General features: G+C 33.6%; 1 protein-coding gene across 3 annotated transcripts; it reads left to right on the top strand.

The window, feature by feature from the left end:
* Positions 1-6,538: 6,538 nt before the first annotated feature.
* LOC125646842 (uncharacterized) lies at positions 6,539-10,945 on the top strand. 3 transcript variants are annotated; one of them, XM_056139782.1, is made up of 5 exons: positions 6,539-6,588; positions 6,739-7,052; positions 7,710-7,869; positions 8,209-8,371; positions 10,433-10,945. In XM_056139782.1, the coding sequence occupies exons 2-5, from the start codon at positions 6,919-6,921 to the stop codon at positions 10,555-10,557; spliced, it is 582 nt and encodes a 193-aa protein (XP_055995757.1). In that variant the 5' UTR covers positions 6,539-6,588; positions 6,739-6,918; the 3' UTR covers positions 10,558-10,945. The 3 variants fall into 3 exon arrangements, with proteins under 3 accessions (XP_055995757.1, XP_048729356.2, XP_055995756.1); XM_056139781.1 differs by having other exon boundaries at positions 6,559-6,646; XM_048873399.2 differs by having other exon boundaries at positions 6,552-7,052.
* The last annotated feature ends 7,619 nt before the right edge of the window (positions 10,946-18,564 follow it).

Genomic DNA, 18,564 nt, shown 5'->3' with positions numbered 1-18,564 from the left:
CCCACATGATTCGATACGCGAGAGCATGTTTTGTGTATGATGAATTTTTAAACGTAAGCAAACTACTGACACGTTGATGTTACAGGGGTTTTAATAGTCTCGTTTAACATCAGCATTTCATAAATCCTATGGTCCTTGGAATGATATCATTTGCAAATACAACTTGTCGTTAAATCGAATGCTGTTTGACGTGTTTTATACCAATATGCAATTTCCGAGTCGCCCAATAGTTGTTTCCCATTGTTTAACTCTTGCTTATAGTGACACGCACAATGGGTACAAATACTCATCGACGCGTTCATAAATTGTCTAAATGATGAGCTAATATGCAACTACTCGAATTTCAGAGAAACAGAAAATTTAGTAAGTACATGTATATCGGAGATTTAAAAAAAAAAGCCCAAAAAAATTAGACCCAATTTACAGTGTGCTATCTTTTGTTGTCAATCATATATGTCGTGTTGAAGAGGAAGTAAATAATAATTATACACATTTAATTTAATATTCTAATTCAAAGAACTTTTTGATGTGGTCAGTTTATTTTATACACGTACCACAGGCTTATAGACATACAATTCGCGCTTTCATAAATTTTATCGTTATTTATGACCATAATTTAATATACGCATTCAACCTGTGCCTATGCAAGCATGCAAAAGAATACTGAATAATCTCTCAAAAGAGCTTAGTTCTGCAAGTAGTATTTATCCAGATATAGGCTCATGGCGGGTGTGATCGGTCAACAGGGGATGACTACTCCTAGGCATCCAGTTCCACCTCTTGTATGTCCATGAGTCTCCGTGTTTGCCCAGCTCTAATTTCGTATCCCTTAAAGGGGTTGAAAATGCTGTTCCATCTGGATACTAAGTATATGACATTGACTGTCTTCATGCACTCTTAGTTACAAGAATTTGTAAAATGTTATGGAATTTAATGACAAATACTTCTTGATGTAGCTATTTTTCGTTCATTAAAAATCACTGGCTTAATTTTGTGATAAATAAAACATCAAAAGGTCTAAAAAATACTCGAATATGTGGTTTTTGAATTGTCTATCGTTTAGGAAAGGTAGGAAAAGTTAAGTATATTTTTCATCTGGATATCTACATGCATTTGGATTTAATTGCCGTCATCGTAATTGTGGTATATTGCTACAGATCCGTGATATATTATGTTTTCCTATTAGAATTTATCATGTACGGGTACGTGATAAAATTATTAAAGAAAGGAGAAGTCGCTTAATTATCTGCACGAACACCCATCACACGCTCAAAGTTTTGATAACTGTATATGATTAATAGTTCCATCTGTCGTGTCGGAGGATACCAGTCGATTTTATGTATGTGAACTCGTCTGATTTAAATAGCCCTTTGTTACATGTACGGTTTACAAATTGGTATCTCGAATTTCCATCTCAAACAAGTATATAGTTTGTATAACGTAGTACCGGTCAGTAAACGGACACCCACGGGGTACTGTCTGATCACCCTAAGTCCTGTATTAAGAAATCATCTATTCATATTTGAAGATTTCTTACACAATGGCATTTATAAGGATTCTTGAAGTCGGTATTGTCAATAAGGGGTTTTAAATCATTTTATTATTAGTCTATGTTTTTTCCAGCTTCTAACAAACCTCGAAATAACCAAAAAATTTCCCTGACTTTTTTTCTCTTGATATTATTGCTATCATAACGTACATTTTATGAAATTCTACATCAACATTTTTACACTTTGATTTTGGTTATTTACTTATTCAGTATCACATCCTTGATCATCCAATCGAAAACCTTTATTTATGGTAAATTTCAAAATCCATTAACATGTATATGCGCATGAAAGTTATTGCTAAATGTAATACATTGCTTCGTCAATCCACTGACACATTCCAAATTTATCCATGTCGGGTTTTAATCGTCTGATTAAACAGTTATTAATCAATACGAAAATTAAGAATACATCATGTTTCATGTCTCGTATTTCCTCCCGCAATAAGTAATATATAAACATGTATTACCTTCCTGATACTATATGCTGACGTCACTGAATGTGCTGCGCCGATGACGGTTATCAGAATCACCAAATGTCTCATCCTGACAACAACAAGAAAACGAAGGTGCCAATTGTTCTGTATGTCGGTATTTATATACATGTATCGCTCTGGTTCAACGGCTCATAATGGTACCCAATCACGGTATGAAAATTCGTTTTTCATTTCACCACCGACCAATCATTTCAACTGTGACCAAAAGAAATACTTGCCCATAATTCATTCTTTCAAAAACATTTAGATACGATCATACAATTATCGTCCGAAATGTTTAGTAAAGGAGTAAAACCTATGTGAACATTAGTAACAACAGAAATGAGTCGCAAACAAACTTCATAAAGCATACTAATTGCGTGAGCATTGATATAGGAATATGCATTTGTAGCTGAACTGAACGGAATTAAGCTAATAACAATTCAAAAACATGATCGTTAGTATTAGTTACATACACCTTGGCCTCAAAATATCATTTTTAAAAATTACAGATGTTCTAATGTAAAAGAATGCTAAAATTTCTCCAGCCCTATAATGACGATGATAAATTAAGTAATGACCTTCATTTACCCAGGATGACGGACTTACCAAAAGTCTACTTTACATTGATTCTACATAAAAAATAACGATAAAGAACAGTGATCAATCTCATAACTCCTATAAGGAATACGAAATAGAGAGTTGGGCAAACCCGGACCCCAGGATATATCATATAGGAGGGATCAGGTACCTACATGTAGGAGGAGTAAGCATCCTCTGTCGACCGGTCACACCCGCCGTGAGCCCCATATCTTGATCAGGTAAACGGAGTAATCCGTCGTCAAAATCAGTGTGCCAAGAACGGCCTAACAATTGGTATCAAACACGTCATAAAAACGCAGTATATGTACTTTTCAGACATGTGTGCATGTTTATTATGAGGAAGTACAATAAAAGGTATTGAAAAAAATACAATTGCACTCAGATACATGTACATCAAACCGCCGCGGTGGTCTAGAGGTAGAGCGCTCACCCCGCAAGTGGAAGGTCGGGGTTCCAATCCTGGCCGCGACAGACCTAAGTCGTTAAAACAGGTAGTGACGGTTCCATCGACAAACGCTCGGCATCAGGTGTGAATGTCACGGGTCCACAGATTTGACCTTAAAAACGGATGTCCCGCAGCACGCGGCACGCTAAAGAACCCTCACTGCTCAATGGCCGTAAGCACCGGGCACAGGCCTAAATTTGAAGCCCTTCACCAGTGTTGGTGACGTCTCAATATGAGTGAAAAATTCACGAGAGGGTCAGACGTTAAACAAGATAAAATCAATCAGATACATCAAATGAAACACGAAAGAAAATGATACTCTCGGTTACAACGTGGTTGTAGCTTGCTTAATCATTGACTCTTTCAAATATTTCCTCAAATATGTTGCTTTCAAAAGACATTTTCTTACATTTTGAGACAATTTGATCCGTAAAGATGCAGATGAATAACTGTATGATCGCTTGAAGTTTTCAGGTTTTGCTACGGGTAAATAAGTAATTCTATTGTCGTTATAATGATCTAATACGAATACAACCTGTCATTAGATTGAGTGCTGTCTGACACGTTTCATACCAATAGTTAGACCCATCTTTACATATTGATTCTGACCGATTATTCCGTTTACCTGATCAAAATACAGGGTACACGGCGGTTGTAACCGGTCAACAGGGGGTTCTTACTCCTCTGGTGTGTCCAGACCTACTTGTTTACCCTACTCTTAATGTTGTATTCTTTATAGGATTTGTGAGATTTATCACTGTTCGCTGTCTTCACTTTTTCTTTTACCCAACGGTAACTAAGACCAATGCGCATATTATTTTAAAAATGGTATTTACCCAAGGAAAATTTACGCATACGTATATCATGCCAATTGATTCGAATAGTATTCACGCAAAAATCATGCAATTTTTGGATAATATTTCATCATATATAATTTTTTTCAATTGCTGTCTGACGTGTTTCATACCTATTGCTAGGTCGTTCTTTACGTACTGATTTTGACTACGGATTACTCTGTTTATCTAATCAAAATATTGGACTCATGGCGGGTGTGACCGGTCGACAGGAGATGGTTACTCCTCCTAGGCACCTGATCTGGTATATCCAGGGGTCCATGTTTGCCCACCTCTTAATTCTGTATTCCTGATAGGAGTTATGAGATTGGTCACTGTTCGTTATTATCACCTTTTCATAAAATTGCTTCCGGCGATTATCATGTGATAATCGTGCAGTGGTCGCATGAAAATGTTGCAATAATATGTTTTATTATATATCTAATAAATAGTCTATTATAAAATTTGCGTAAAATCTAGAGAATGTTAGCGTTCAACATCCTGAGAATTTATTGAACGCTAACTTTGCATTGAGTAAATTTAACGTAACGACGTGAACAAGCCAAAATGGCAAACGAAGGTCCTCCGAATCTGACAGAGCCGGTTTTTGATATCATATTCATTTATTTAAACAAAATGTTGTACTGTATATAAATTATGATATCCCCATTCACAAAATCAGTTTGCTTCATGCATTAATAACGGGTTTAATATTGAACTGTTAAGAAATGCATGCTGATATTGCACACCTTCATTTCACAGGTGCTTATGGACAGGACTTCCGGTACCCCCCTTCTTGTATTTTTAAATGTTCAATTCCTTGGGTATTTCGGACGTATTTTTGATAAAATATGTAACTTCAGAGTTTATATATTTCAATGGAATACACAAATCTCGCATAGAAACCGTTTTTAAAAATCATTATGATCGGTGATATGACATTTGACATTGAAAAGCGTGAAAATGTCTCTCTGCGATTATATCAAGTTTTTGTTAATATATCAGTGAGGTGGACCTCGCCAGTTACGTCCACAATAAGAGTCGTTTTCTCTCAAACCCAAGGGAACGTTGGTTTTGTATAAATATTCAATATATTACCCCACATGAACTTACAAAGAGATCCTTGATAGATAAAATGTATTGAAACCGCTTTCATGAACTGGTGTTTTCCATTTATCATTTTTAGAATTCCACTTTTCACCTACGTCAACTCATTTATCTTTAACTGATTGTGGATTGGTACGCGTTTCCTATATTTCATGTGATGTAGGGGAAATACAATAAATAGTCTTTATCAAAATATCATCACATTTTTCTTTTCTCCCATGTAAACAAATTGCAAGATGTTTATCATCTTTATCATAACTATGATAGGACAGGTCAGTGCGCGTTCAATGGTCATACACATACATATTCATGATTCTAACTAAAATGCGATATTTTGATAAGAAAGATAGTTTGAAGATATGTTTTGCCGTGACCTTCAACTCAACGTTTAAATGAATAAGTGAAGATAAAAAAAAGTTATTAATTCAATAAATCCCACAAGGAATACAAAATTAAGAGAAAGGCAAATACGGACCCCTGGCCATGCACCAGAGGTGGAATCAGGTGGCAGGGAGGAGTAAGCATTCCCTAGCTGTTGACAGGTCACACCTATTGTGAACCCTATATCTTGATGATGTAAACGGAGTAATCCTTAGTCGAAATAAATATTCAAAGAACGGTCTAACAATTGCCATGAAATCAGACAGCATTTGACCCAGTGACAAAATCTTATTTTGCAAATAAGATTGTTATAGCGAAAATAGAATTTGTGAAATGCATACTTTAAACCAATTTTTTTAAAAACCCTTGTACCATCTGTTTGTTGGTCTACTTGTAAACTTTTCATTTTCCAATGTTAATTTCAGTCGAAATGGCAAAAAGCATCATTAAGAATTAAGTATGCAAGACGTTGTTGACATGTATTAGAAATATTTTCAACAAAACAATAATTAAATCAACTCATGTAGCTTATTCGGAGGAGGGGGAGGGACCCAAGCACCTGTGTACAATATAAGCTCTTTACAAATATTTTAAACTTAGCTTAAGTCAATTTATGGTGCAGAATGTTAATATAAAATCGTTTGACCGCTGGTAAAGAAATCTTCATTATTCTTAGTTTAATTAAAATAAAGCATATTTGGACGAATTTTGGTTCTGTTCCGCGATTTAGCATTACCACCTGTTAACTACAGAAGTGGTATCATCTTCCCAAGTCAAGCAAGGGGTTCTGATCCCCTCCTCTTCACATTGCTACATGTAACTGAGTTGCTGGGTGTGTATTGCAAGATTATAGACCCACACGTCATCCAAGTAATGAAACGAGATTGATAACGATAAAATCATATATTTTCTTACTTTGAATTTAGTGCATTTCTCAGAATATTGCGTATGTCACCTCAATAAATTCAAAATTTTACCCGTAATTAAGTCAACCTGACGGGAATGGGTCATCCCCTTCCTCGAATGTTTGGTCTCTTTTCTTTGGTATGTATGTCGGGGGTGGGGTGCGTGCGTGGGAAAGCGTATGTGGAACTCACTGGAAGCCTTGAAAACGCCAACGAGTAATAATTTCATTCCGGAACTTATCAGTCTGTCTCAGCGGATCTCCTAAATTACTGTTATATTCACATTTCCGTTGTAAATATTTACTTACTTTACTTTTCTGGAATAAAGGCACTTTGATTTTAGATTAGATGCAAGTTTCTCATAAAATGGCAAATTTACTTTTTGTTTACTAACTGATTGCTGTAACTGATTTAAACTGGTTCTCCCCGCTTCTTTTTGCAGCTTCAACTTGAGTGCAAAATTTAGGACTTTAAATCTTATAAAGCGAAAGTGGCAAATCGGCATCTTCCTTCCTTGTATCGTAGCTGTCGAAGGCATTTCAATATGGCATCAAAACCACGGATAAATATCGATGTGGTGAGCGATGTCATCTGACCCTGGTGTTGGGTTGGGAAGAGGAAGATGGAACTCGCCATGGAGTCCTTGAAAGACAAGTTTGATTTCCATGTGCGATGGGAGCCTTTCTTCCTCAAACCCAACACTCCACCAGAGGGAATCCCAAAACCCGCGGCGTACACAGATTCAAGTAACCCACGGTAATGTATATATATCATTTACATTATTGTATTTGTGTTTTTGGTGTGGATGTGTAACGCACGTGTGTGCGTGTTTATCCACTCGCAATTCTTTCATATAGTACATGTAGTAGGTTTAACGGGACTTGTCGTGCGTGGGTGAGTGTAACTAAATTGTAGACACTCTACTGGTCATATTTTGTGTTTGATTGATTTGATACTTCACATGTTAACTTATTATCAAGAGAGGAAGACTCCTTTTGATGTCATGAAGTCAAAGGTCAAGGTCACTATGGGGCTTCATAGAAAAAGCTTGTAGACATCCTGCAGGTCATATTTGTTGCTCTATTTAATTGATATTTCTGGTTTCACGTGTAGCTTTGTTATCAAAAGAAGTAGAACCCTATTGATTTTGGGATCATAAAGGTCAAGGTCACTATGGGACTTAATAGAAAAAGCTAGTAGACACATTGTTTCGAGGAGATATTGCAACGTTCCGTCTTGCGGAACTCTTTGTTTTGATTCTGTTTTAAAATGGTATGTAAAAATTTTTATCTAACACTTGCATGAAATTGTCGACAGTTTGTGATGTGGACTTATCTTGTAGAAATGTAGTTTTAAGGAATTCTTTGAAAGTTTCTAGATCCATATTTTCACCAATAAAAATTGAATAATTAGAGTTGCAGCGCTGATCCAAAGTGGAGCAGAAATAGGACTGCAGTTTACGAACAAGTGTCCAGTATTTCCCAATACACTGAAAGCACATGCCTTGATGGAATATGCAAAAGATGTTGAAAATGGAGTGAAGCAAAATGATGTGGCAGAAAAACTATTTAAGGTAAAATCTGGAGTTGCATATTTGAAAACTATGTCCAAAATATAACTTACATGCAACAGCTAGTATGGAAATATAGAATTTTACTGTAAATTGGATAAATGAATATTATAATGTATGTATATATATATATATATATAATATATCATACATGTATGATAATCAGTATTAAAGAAGATCTGATTGTGACACATTTTAGCATGCTATTGAAGTAGTATGTACAGGTTATTCCCCTTTCAATATCAAATATGGTGTTGATCAGCCTGTAGATGAAGAGTAATGTATTACAGTATCATTTTTATTAAACAATTCACATATATCTGAAAATTTCCCTTTACACAGAAATATTTCACAGATGGAGAAAAACTTGCCGATGAGACTTTGCTTGAAGTGGTGAATGATGCTGGTCTGAATAAAGAAAACTTTTTGAACTATGTGACTACTCCTGACAACTTGGAGAAAGTGGTTACCAAGGCTGCCAGTTGGTCAGCTAAAGGGATATCAGGTTAGTACTGATGAATGATGATAGCAACATATATGACATTGTGACCCATGTACATGTAGCCTACTTCATGAATAAAATTATCATCTATTTGGTACTGGAACATGAAGGCATCTAGTGAATATTTCAATCATAGACATGATCATATCAATATAGATAACCATCAGTGCAGAAAGAATATTAATTTTTAAAAGTATTACGAGGTTTTCTGAAAAACCATTGAAAATTAGTCAGGGAACGACACGTCAAATTTCTGGAATCCACAATATTAATTGGTTTTAATTGATTTGGAATTACATACTCATATATGATATATGCAATTGATTTTTAAATTTGATATTTACATTTACCAATATTTTGACCGTGATAAACCTATGCTTATTGAGTTGGCTCATTGGTTAGGGACTTAGAGCATTCATTTCATGACTAGGAGGTTGGAGGTTTGAGCCTTGCTATTGTGCCTTTGTCGTGTCGAACCTAAGATGTAGAAATTGGTATTACTTGCTCAGGAATTAGAATTGACATGGGAGGGGGGGGGGGGGGGGGGAGGGGGGGTGTCATACGTCTTTCAAATGAGACTTTAGAGACTGAGGTCTATTGTCACAGCTGGCATTGTCATGATAATGAACCCTCACTACGACCGTCCTGAGCACCATGCATAGGTCTAAATGTGATGCTTCACATACAGCTGGTGATGTCTTGATATCAGTGACAAATTCGTGAAGGGACAAGAAACAAAATAAAACATACATAAAACTATGCCTTTCAATGTATTTCTAATTTCATGTTTTAACACTGACTTTTCTACTTGATATGAATACATGTAATGTATAAGGAATAATGGTCTATTTGTATTATGGGAATATAAAAACAATGGGAACACAGGGTAATACTAATTTCTGATGGATAGCTGTTTATATGTAAATTACCCCTCTATCCATTGTTTTTATACATTAATTTACAAACAACATTGATCCTAATGTGAAAATCACTATTGTTAAGGGCAGATTACTCTTTGACACTAGACTGGAATTTGTAATAATAATAGGAAAATTCTGCATAGTATTGCATGGCTGTGAAAAGCATTACTGTTGCTGACATGCATTTAATTGAGGAAGCCACAAAATAAAAAATTAATAATAAATGAGGTGAAGGGGGGGGGGGGCTGCTTAATTTGCTGAATGACATCTATATTACTACAGTCAGAGACAAATTTTCAACCAACAACCTTTTATAACTTGAAGGAGAAATGACATTACATCACGTGTGAAAGCCCGTTATCATGCAATTTCTAACTGTATATAATGCTAATAGTTTCTAACTGTATATAATGCTAATAGTTTCTAACTGTATATAATGTTAATAATTTCTAACTGTATATAATGTTAATAGTTTCTAACTGTATATAATGTTAATAGTTTCTAACTGTATATAATGTTAATAGTTTCTAACTGTATATAATGTTAATAATTTCTAACTGTATATAATGTTAATAATTTCTAACTGTATATAATGTTAATAGTTTCTAACTGTATATAATGTTAATAATTTCTAACTGTATATAATGTTAATAGTTTTTAACTGTATATAATGTTAATAGTTTCTAACTGTATATAATGTTAATAATTTCTAACTGTATATAATGTTAATAGTTTCTAACTGTATTCTAACTGTATATAATGTTAATAATTTCTAACTGTATATAATGTTAATAGTTTCTAACTGTATATAATGTTAATAATTTCTAACTGTATATAATGTTAATAATTTCTAACTGTATATAATGTTAATAATTTCTAACTGTATATAATGTTAATAGTTTCTAACTGTATATAATGTTAATAATTTCTAACTGTATATAATGTTAATAATTTCTAACTGTATTCTAACTGTATATAGTGTTAATAGTTTCTAACTGTATATAATGTTAATAATTTCTAACTGTATATAATGTTAATAGTTTTCTTTGTACTTAACTCATAATTATAATCCATACCTTACTAAATTATAGAACTCATATAACAAGTAATGTGGCATTTAAGATTTTTAAAAATTTTTCAACAGGTGTTCCTACTTTTTATATGAATGGCCAGAAGATGTTCTCAGGGGCTCAAGATCCCCAGACATTTATCAGAATGTTCGAAATTGCAGCAACGAGATTTCCTCTTCAATCAGAAAGCAAAAATTAAAACTGTTTGCCAGAGGACTTACTGAATGTAGCTTGCATGTACAAAAACAAGATTTCATGATGCAGTTTACCTGATTTTGATAAATCAACTGATAGAAAGCATTAATATATGTATATCAAACACATATGTTATAAATCCTGTGAGTGCTTCTGGATGGTCACATGTTTGTTGTTTGATAACTATGAACTAATGAAAATTTTCATAGCAAAAAATACACCTATGAAGATTGGATGAAAGATTGTCTAGTGCAACATACATTTGACTGATCCATGCTCCATGCTTTATGTAGTTATGTTACTGCTTGTTAAATTTTCTCGATATACGCATTTGATTTGTTACATTAATAAAAAATTTGGTAAATGCAGTCTGATGCAAGCCATATCTATGATTAGCTAATTATTCCTTACAACAATTTTGTAATGATATCACTATAAATTCTAAATGTCCATGTGTGGGTATATGTATGGTAGTGTGCTTGTGTGCATCTAGTAAAATGGTTTGGACACCATAGTATTAATTTCATACAGTGATGCTGGCTGCCTTGACAACATATAAAAAAAGGAAGATATTGAGATTCATTTACATTGTATACCTATGAAATTGTTGTAGATCAAGGTCTAGGTCGGTGATCAATTGAAACATGCTGTAGAAACACAATATGCTGCAGCATACTAGATATTTTCCAGCTTTTCATAATTATATACAGATTGTATACCCCTGTCTCTAACACACACAACACATCCTCATGTGTGGAATAACATGATAATCAAAATTCATTGTGATAAATGTGCAATATTACAGAATAAAAAGTAGGGAAATGTCAAAGTAAAAAGACACACTGTGTGTGAAAAAGACAGTTCTATTTTGACCATCTTTTTCTGAAGTACTACATGAATGTAGTAACTCATTTTCAGTTATTGTTTTTTGTAATGCGTAAAATAATTCTGGTATGTTTATATTACATGTATCGCTATGATGTTATTTTGGGATGATCAAATTACATTTATCACTATGATGTTATTCTGGGATGTTCAAATTACATTTATCACTATGATGTTATTCTGGGATGTTCAAATTACATTTAACACTATGATGTTATTCTGTAATGTTCAAATTACATTTAACCCTGTGATGTTATTTTGGGATGATCAAATTACATTTAACACTATGATGTTATTTTGGGATGCTCAAATTACATTTAACACTATGATGTTATTCTGGGATATTCAAATTACATTTATCACTATGATGTTATTCTGGGATGTTCAAATTACATTTATCACTATGATGTTATTCTGGGATGTTCAAATTACACATATCGCTATGATGTTAGACTATTTGTTAAAAATGTCTTTCCTCTAGCGTGATCATTGATTTAGAATTAACTGCCCTGCTTGTGTTTCCTTTCTCTGGGAAACTCGGTATTGCAGTTCGATAAATGATATACTCTCTAGTCAGACTTTCAAAATATCAGACAAAAATGACCAGATTCTTGTAACTGCATGAAAGACAATAGGGGGATGTGTTAGATGAAGTGTGTCCCTATATTATTTAGTTACAAAATGTATATGTACATGGTTTGTCGTTGACCCATTACCCGGTATGGTTTATATGTGGTCAGAAAATTCCAAATAGGGCGAGAGCGAAGCTGATGTGTCGATGTGTAACAGTGGTAGTAGGGCTGTACCCTTATTCTGTCCCATACTTGCATACATAAAACAGTGCAATTTACTGTATGTAAAGCGGATCAGGTTAAGTTTGACCAGAGAAACTGTCTTCCATATGAAACAGTACACAACCACCTTTTACCACAGGCACCTGAAGTGTTGATAGCGTGTATAGATCTTATGTGTATACCCCTTCCCCTTACCCAATGAAAAACAATATAGAATCAATTCATGTTCCAGATTATGTGATTTCTCCACCGATCACCTACATAAGTCATTTTGAACAGTCCGTCAGTTTATGTCATTCTGAATAGTCCGTCAGTTTATACCTTCTGTAAGCTGTTAAAAACCATGCAAGACCAATTTCATCCAAACTTGGGTAAACATAATACAGGTTTATTAAAATTAAGGGACTTATGCCTTGTGTACCTCCCAAGTAGGAGATTATCATAGTTAAAAAATAAAAATAGGGTAACGTGTAATCAGGGGCGGATCCAGGAGTTGTGGTTACGGGGGCACCACTTTATGAGGCAGTGGGTCCAGGGCGAAGCCCTGGTGGGGTCAAGGGGGCGAAGTTCCTGGATTTTACATATTTTATGGGGCTTGAAATATTTCTCCTATTAAGTCATTTGTACTATTTTCTATCATTTTAATAAAGTGAAATTAATAAAATGACCCAAATTTTAAGGGGTGTTTGGAAAAAATTAAGTACTCCCAATAAAGCAATTCAAGAAATCAAAGGATTTTGTCAATTATTTCTCCGGGAGTGGAAGAAATTATTGCTTTTATCGTTTAGTACATTTTCCGAAACAAGATGCCGCGATTTACCTTAAATTTGAAAATTTTAGGGGGGGGGGGGGGGGGCGCCGGCTGCGCCCCCTCTAAATCCGCCACTGGTAATATTAAAAAAAATATAAATCATCAGACTAGAAAATCCATAATTTACCTGTAAGTCTGCTTATATGGTGAAGATTCAAGTTTTAATGTTTTCAAAGGTTGGTTCTTATTTCAGAATGGGGTTTTAAGGTTTTACATATTCATGTAGGAATAGATAGAAACTGAGAACGATTCTTTGAAAGTATTCTCAAGAACCAGTGAGGTACAATTTTGTCAAATTAACATGCAGGTGTTTTCGTTTAGTGCTGATTTGAGTTTGTTCTCATCATGGCCCCGGGGTCAAGGCGAAGCACCGTCGGACTCTTTATTTCTAGGAAAATTCTTTTAAAATTAATCTTCCAAGAAACACTGGGTACAATACATCAACAGTTTGATCAAAGTCCTTTTTACATATTTTGCCGAGAATCATCCTTCAGAATATCAGTTATTTCCTTTAATGTAAAATAATAATGATAATTTTAAAAAATGCCTTAACTTTGAATTGATCCCCAAATTAAAGTCGATTTATAATATATTTCATATATATATAATTGATATGTGGTATAGATATGTATATGGAGAATTTTCCTATTATTCTATATCTCAATATAATTGAAATATCATGAAATCTTAGTTGTAGTTCTCAGCGAGGGATTTAATAGGCCTTGAATGCTACTGCTGTTTTCTCCGTTTACTAAACAGCTTCTTATGCAATGTATAAGTAATCTGTGTGAAATACACGATACGGTTATCACTCGACTCTTTACATGAATACGCCGTCCAGTTTGAGCCAACATCTGATGTAGTTCAGACACAGGATCTCCCCAGTGTAGCTTATCACCTATATGTACAGATATAACGATTCTCCTGGGAATACAGAAAGAGGACACGCCCCTATTCCGCTGAGTTGCAGCGATGTAACAGGCGCGCGTCAATCTACAATTTGCTTTCGTGATATGAAAATTTCATGTATCTCGCAACTGATCATGAATGAAACCATGCTAGGATATTTTGTCATATCTTCCATATTGTTTGGGGGTTACGTAATGTACCAAGTCAGCTGTTAATAAAGTAATCTGAAATATGTGAAAATTTAGTTTATGAATCATATTAATTGAAACCAAAATTCAATGGAGTATCAGTTCACATGTGTGGGTCTGTAGATGTACGTGTACAATTTGAATAAAATACTCCAGTTTATTCATAATGATAAATTAAACATAGTCTTGCATGTATATATAATTAACACAAATATATGGAAAGCCATAGCTGTCTTGTGTTAAGTTATTTAATAATCTTGTGCTGTGGTTTTATAATTATATTCTGTGGTTTTATGATTATATGATGTGGTTTCATAATTATGTGCTGTTGTTATGTAATTATGTGCTGTTGGTTTATAATTAGTTTCATATGCATCGTCTCCATATGGATGAAAGATCCTCGAGAGGGACGTTAAACGAAATACAAACAATCAATCACATACTGTGCTTATAGCATTATATAATGTTGATTTTGTGGTTCTCTTTTTAACTATGGTGTTGATATTTCATTATATGTTGTGAATCTATTATTATATACAGTTTAGATATTATATGATGTTGATCTATTATCATACACAGTTTAGATATTATATGATGTTGATCTGTTATTATACACAGTTTAGATATTATATGCTGTTGATCTATTATACACAATTTAGATATTATATGCTGTTGATCTATTATTATACACAATTTAGATATTATATGATGTTGATCTGTTATTATATACAGTTTAGATATTATATGCTGTTGATCTATTAGTTTACACAGTTTTGATATTATATGCTGTTGATCTATTAGTTTACACAGTTTTGATATTATATGCTGTTGTTCTCTTATTATACACAGTTTTGATATTATATGCTGTTGATCTATTATTATACACAGTTTAGATATTATATGCTGTTGATCTCTTATTATACACAGTTTAGATATTATATTCTGTTGATCTGTTATTATACACAGTTTAGATATTATATGCTGTTGATCTATTAGTTTACACAGTTTTGATATTATATGCTGTTGAGCTGTTATTATACACAGTTTAGATATTATATGCTGTTGATCTGTTATTATACACAGTTTTGATATTATATGCTGTTGATCTATTAGTTTACACAGTTTTGATATTATATGCTGTTGATCTATTATTATACACAGTTTAGATATTATATGCTGTTGATCTCTTATTATACACAGTTTAGATATTATATGCTGTTGATCTATTAGTTTACACAGTTTTGATATTATATGCTGTTGAGCTGTTATTATACACAGTTTAGATATTATATGCTGTTGATCTATTATTATACACAGTTTAGATATTATATGCTGTTGAGCTGTTATTATACACAGTTTAGATATTATATGCTGTTGAGCTGTTATTATACACAGTTTTGATATTATATGCTGTTGATCTATTATTATACACAGTTTAGATATTATATGCTGTTGATCTGTTATTATACACAGTTTAGATATTATATGCTGTTGATCTATTATTATACACAGTTTAGATATTATATGCTGTTGATCTCTTATTATACACAGTTTAGATATTATATGCTGTTGATCTGTTATTATACACAGTTTAGATATTATATGCTGTTGAGCTGTTATTATACACAGTTTTGATATTATATGCTGTTGATCTGTTATTATACACAGTTTAGATATTATATGCTGTTGATCTGTTATTATACACAGTTTAGATATTATATGCTGTTAATCTCTTATTATACACAGTTTCGATATTATGTGGTGTAGATTTATGTGCTGTGGTTCTGTTGATATACGCTGTTGCTTTGTATGGTGGTTTCGTATTTATATGTCGTAGTTTTATTCCTATATGATGTGGTTTTATCATTGTAATGTTCGTTATTGCGAGGTCTGTCATTGTGAAGTTCGTCATTATATGAAAGTTATGGCAACCGAAAAAGGTCCCTTAGAAATAATGGCGGGAAGCATGTCTTACCAACGGGACCCCCATGCCTTTGAGCAATTAGAGGATTATTTATACATGTACCTCATACACGCATTTTTTAGTCTCGTGATGTTTGTTGTATTTGAGATTCCTGAAGCTCGCACATATGCTGATAATTTATCTGCTGTTTTCCCCCAAGCTTTTCTGAAACCTCCGCACATAATTATGAAACCACATATAATTATAAAACCACAACATATAATAATAAAACCACAGCACATAATTATGAAACCATATCATTTTATTATGAAACCACATCATATAAAATATAATTATGAAACCACGTCATATCATATTAACAACACATATAATGAAACCACATCATATAATTATGAAACCCCATAATTATGAAATCATATATGTGCATATAATTATTAAAACATATACAATTTTTAATTATACCAAATAAGACAGATTCGTTATTCTTGACATTCCTATCGTGCTTTATCGTGCGTGTATCCTATCGTATCGTGGGTGCATCCTATCCTATCGTGTATCAGATTTTCCGTTTTCTATCGTGTTTTGCGTTTATCAGGTCTATCGTGTATCATGTTTTGCGTGTATCAGGTTTTCCGTTTATCGTTAAAATCGTTTATCGTGTAGCTTCGGAAACTATCGGGATCGTATATCAAATCTAATGAAAAAGTACGATACTTTCCGAAATTAGCTTAATTCGTTTTGTGAAAGAAACTATTTTTAGGAATCGAGGAAAGACAGTATATTTGAAGGAGAGCATAAAGCTGTCGATTTTAAGACAGAAGAAGAGCTATTTGTCTGTCCAGAGCGGGTGAACATTTATCACAATTTCATTCTAAGTAGTCTGGGAAGTAGGCAGTGGTTTGCCGAGCAAGTCGAGGACAGTAAATCTGAAAGCTCCTTTATCTGGAGTTCAGAAACATTTCCTTAATGTCTAGAAACAATTATTTGTAATTAACACTAACAGAGAAATAAGTTTTGATTTGAAAGGAAAAATCAGTAAATTACAATGTTTATTACATATATATTGATAATGGGTTCTTTTTCTTCCGATTTTTATACCCCCCGCAACAAGTTGTGGGGGGGAGGGGGTATACTGGAATCGGGTTGTCCGTCTGTCTGTCCGTCCGTCCGTCTGTAGACGCAATGGTTTCCGGGTTCTAAAGCATTATCCTTTCCACCTACCGTCACCATATCATACATATGGACTACCCATGGGATGAAGATGTTCCCTATCGATTTTGGGGTCAAAGGTCAAGCGCACTGGACATCGAAGTAGCAATATGGTTTCTGGGCTCTAAAGCGTTATCCTTTCCACCTACAGTCACCATATCATACATATGGACTACCCATGGGATGAAGATGTTCCCTATCGATTTTGGGGTCAAAAGGTCAAAGATCACGCGCACTGGACATCGAAGTAGCAATATGGTTCGGTTTGTCATGCCATTTGTTTTTTACACTCAGAAAAGAGGTAGTTTATACCTATTACCAACACCCTTTGGGAGATTGGGGTAAGCAGGGGGTATTCTTAGTGAGCATTGCTCACAGTACCTCTTGTTTCACCTGTATTCTACTTATATACCAACTACTGAACTTGTGTGCGTCCTCAGTTATATCTGATTTTGTGTATTACCCGTGTTTTGACAGCAAACATTCTCAGGGACATTGTATTTCACACATTTAGAAGATGAAATTTGAAAAGGGTGCAAGGGTGTTGCATCGCCCAAAATTCTGCTCAACTGGGCACGATTCAGCTGTCATCGTTGGTTTATTTTTACTTGTACACGTACACATGATGTACCAATAGTCATACATGTAGATCTTGGAAATTTATGCTGGTTTTGATGATTATTTGAAGTTTTTATTTTTTTTTTTATATACACTAAACACAAATTTTTTTAAGCGTTTCAAAATTGCAAATTTAAAACAAGCCGGGTTTGTTTATTTTTAAAAAAAATAGTTTATCTATTTTTTTGTTAACAAAATATCAGTTCAAATAAATTTTTTCAATTACTCATGACTATCAATTATCACCCAAAGTGTAGAAATATCTAACATATGAGCATATGGTGTAGTGCAGTTGATTTTTTTTAAAACGGTCGTTATGAAAATAACTAGTTGTTGAATGAGCGGTGAACTTAGAGCTTGATGCAAAATAACCCCCTCCTCGCTACACACAAAATATTACTTGGTTTCATTTCATATTCAAGAATAATAGACATTAGAATAAGAGAGCTACTGAAGCATTATATCACTACATTATATTACATTTAGTTAATTCTCTGTATAATTTATATATTAAACATTAGGTGACAATATAAGTTTTAGAATCATTGGCTGAGAAAATTCTTATAAATATCAAATAATGAATTTAATACCGTATACATGTATATTTTAGTTTTCTGATTTTAGCTTTGATGGCGTAAAAACATAAATAGAATTTTTTAAAAAGAAAGTACGA

The sequence above is a fragment of the Ostrea edulis genome, chromosome 6 (genome assembly GCF_947568905.1).
Source record: "Ostrea edulis chromosome 6, xbOstEdul1.1, whole genome shotgun sequence".
NCBI classification, from domain to species: domain Eukaryota; kingdom Metazoa; phylum Mollusca; class Bivalvia; order Ostreida; family Ostreidae; genus Ostrea; species Ostrea edulis.
Note: the sequence above shows the minus strand (reverse complement) of the source record. Positions and strands in the feature narration are given on the sequence as shown.

Excerpts from the sequence above, each read along its gene's own strand:
- LOC125646842 (XM_056139782.1), top strand. The coding sequence starts at position 6,919 with ATGGAACTCGCCATGGAGTCCTTGAAAGACAAGTTTGATTTCCATGTG. Across the intron at positions 7,053-7,709 it reads ACAGATTCAAGTAACCCACG|AGTTGCAGCGCTGATCCAAA; the intron begins GTAATGTATATA and ends TTGAATAATTAG. Across the intron at positions 8,372-10,432 it reads GTCAGCTAAAGGGATATCAG|GTGTTCCTACTTTTTATATG; the intron begins GTTAGTACTGAT and ends ATTTTTCAACAG.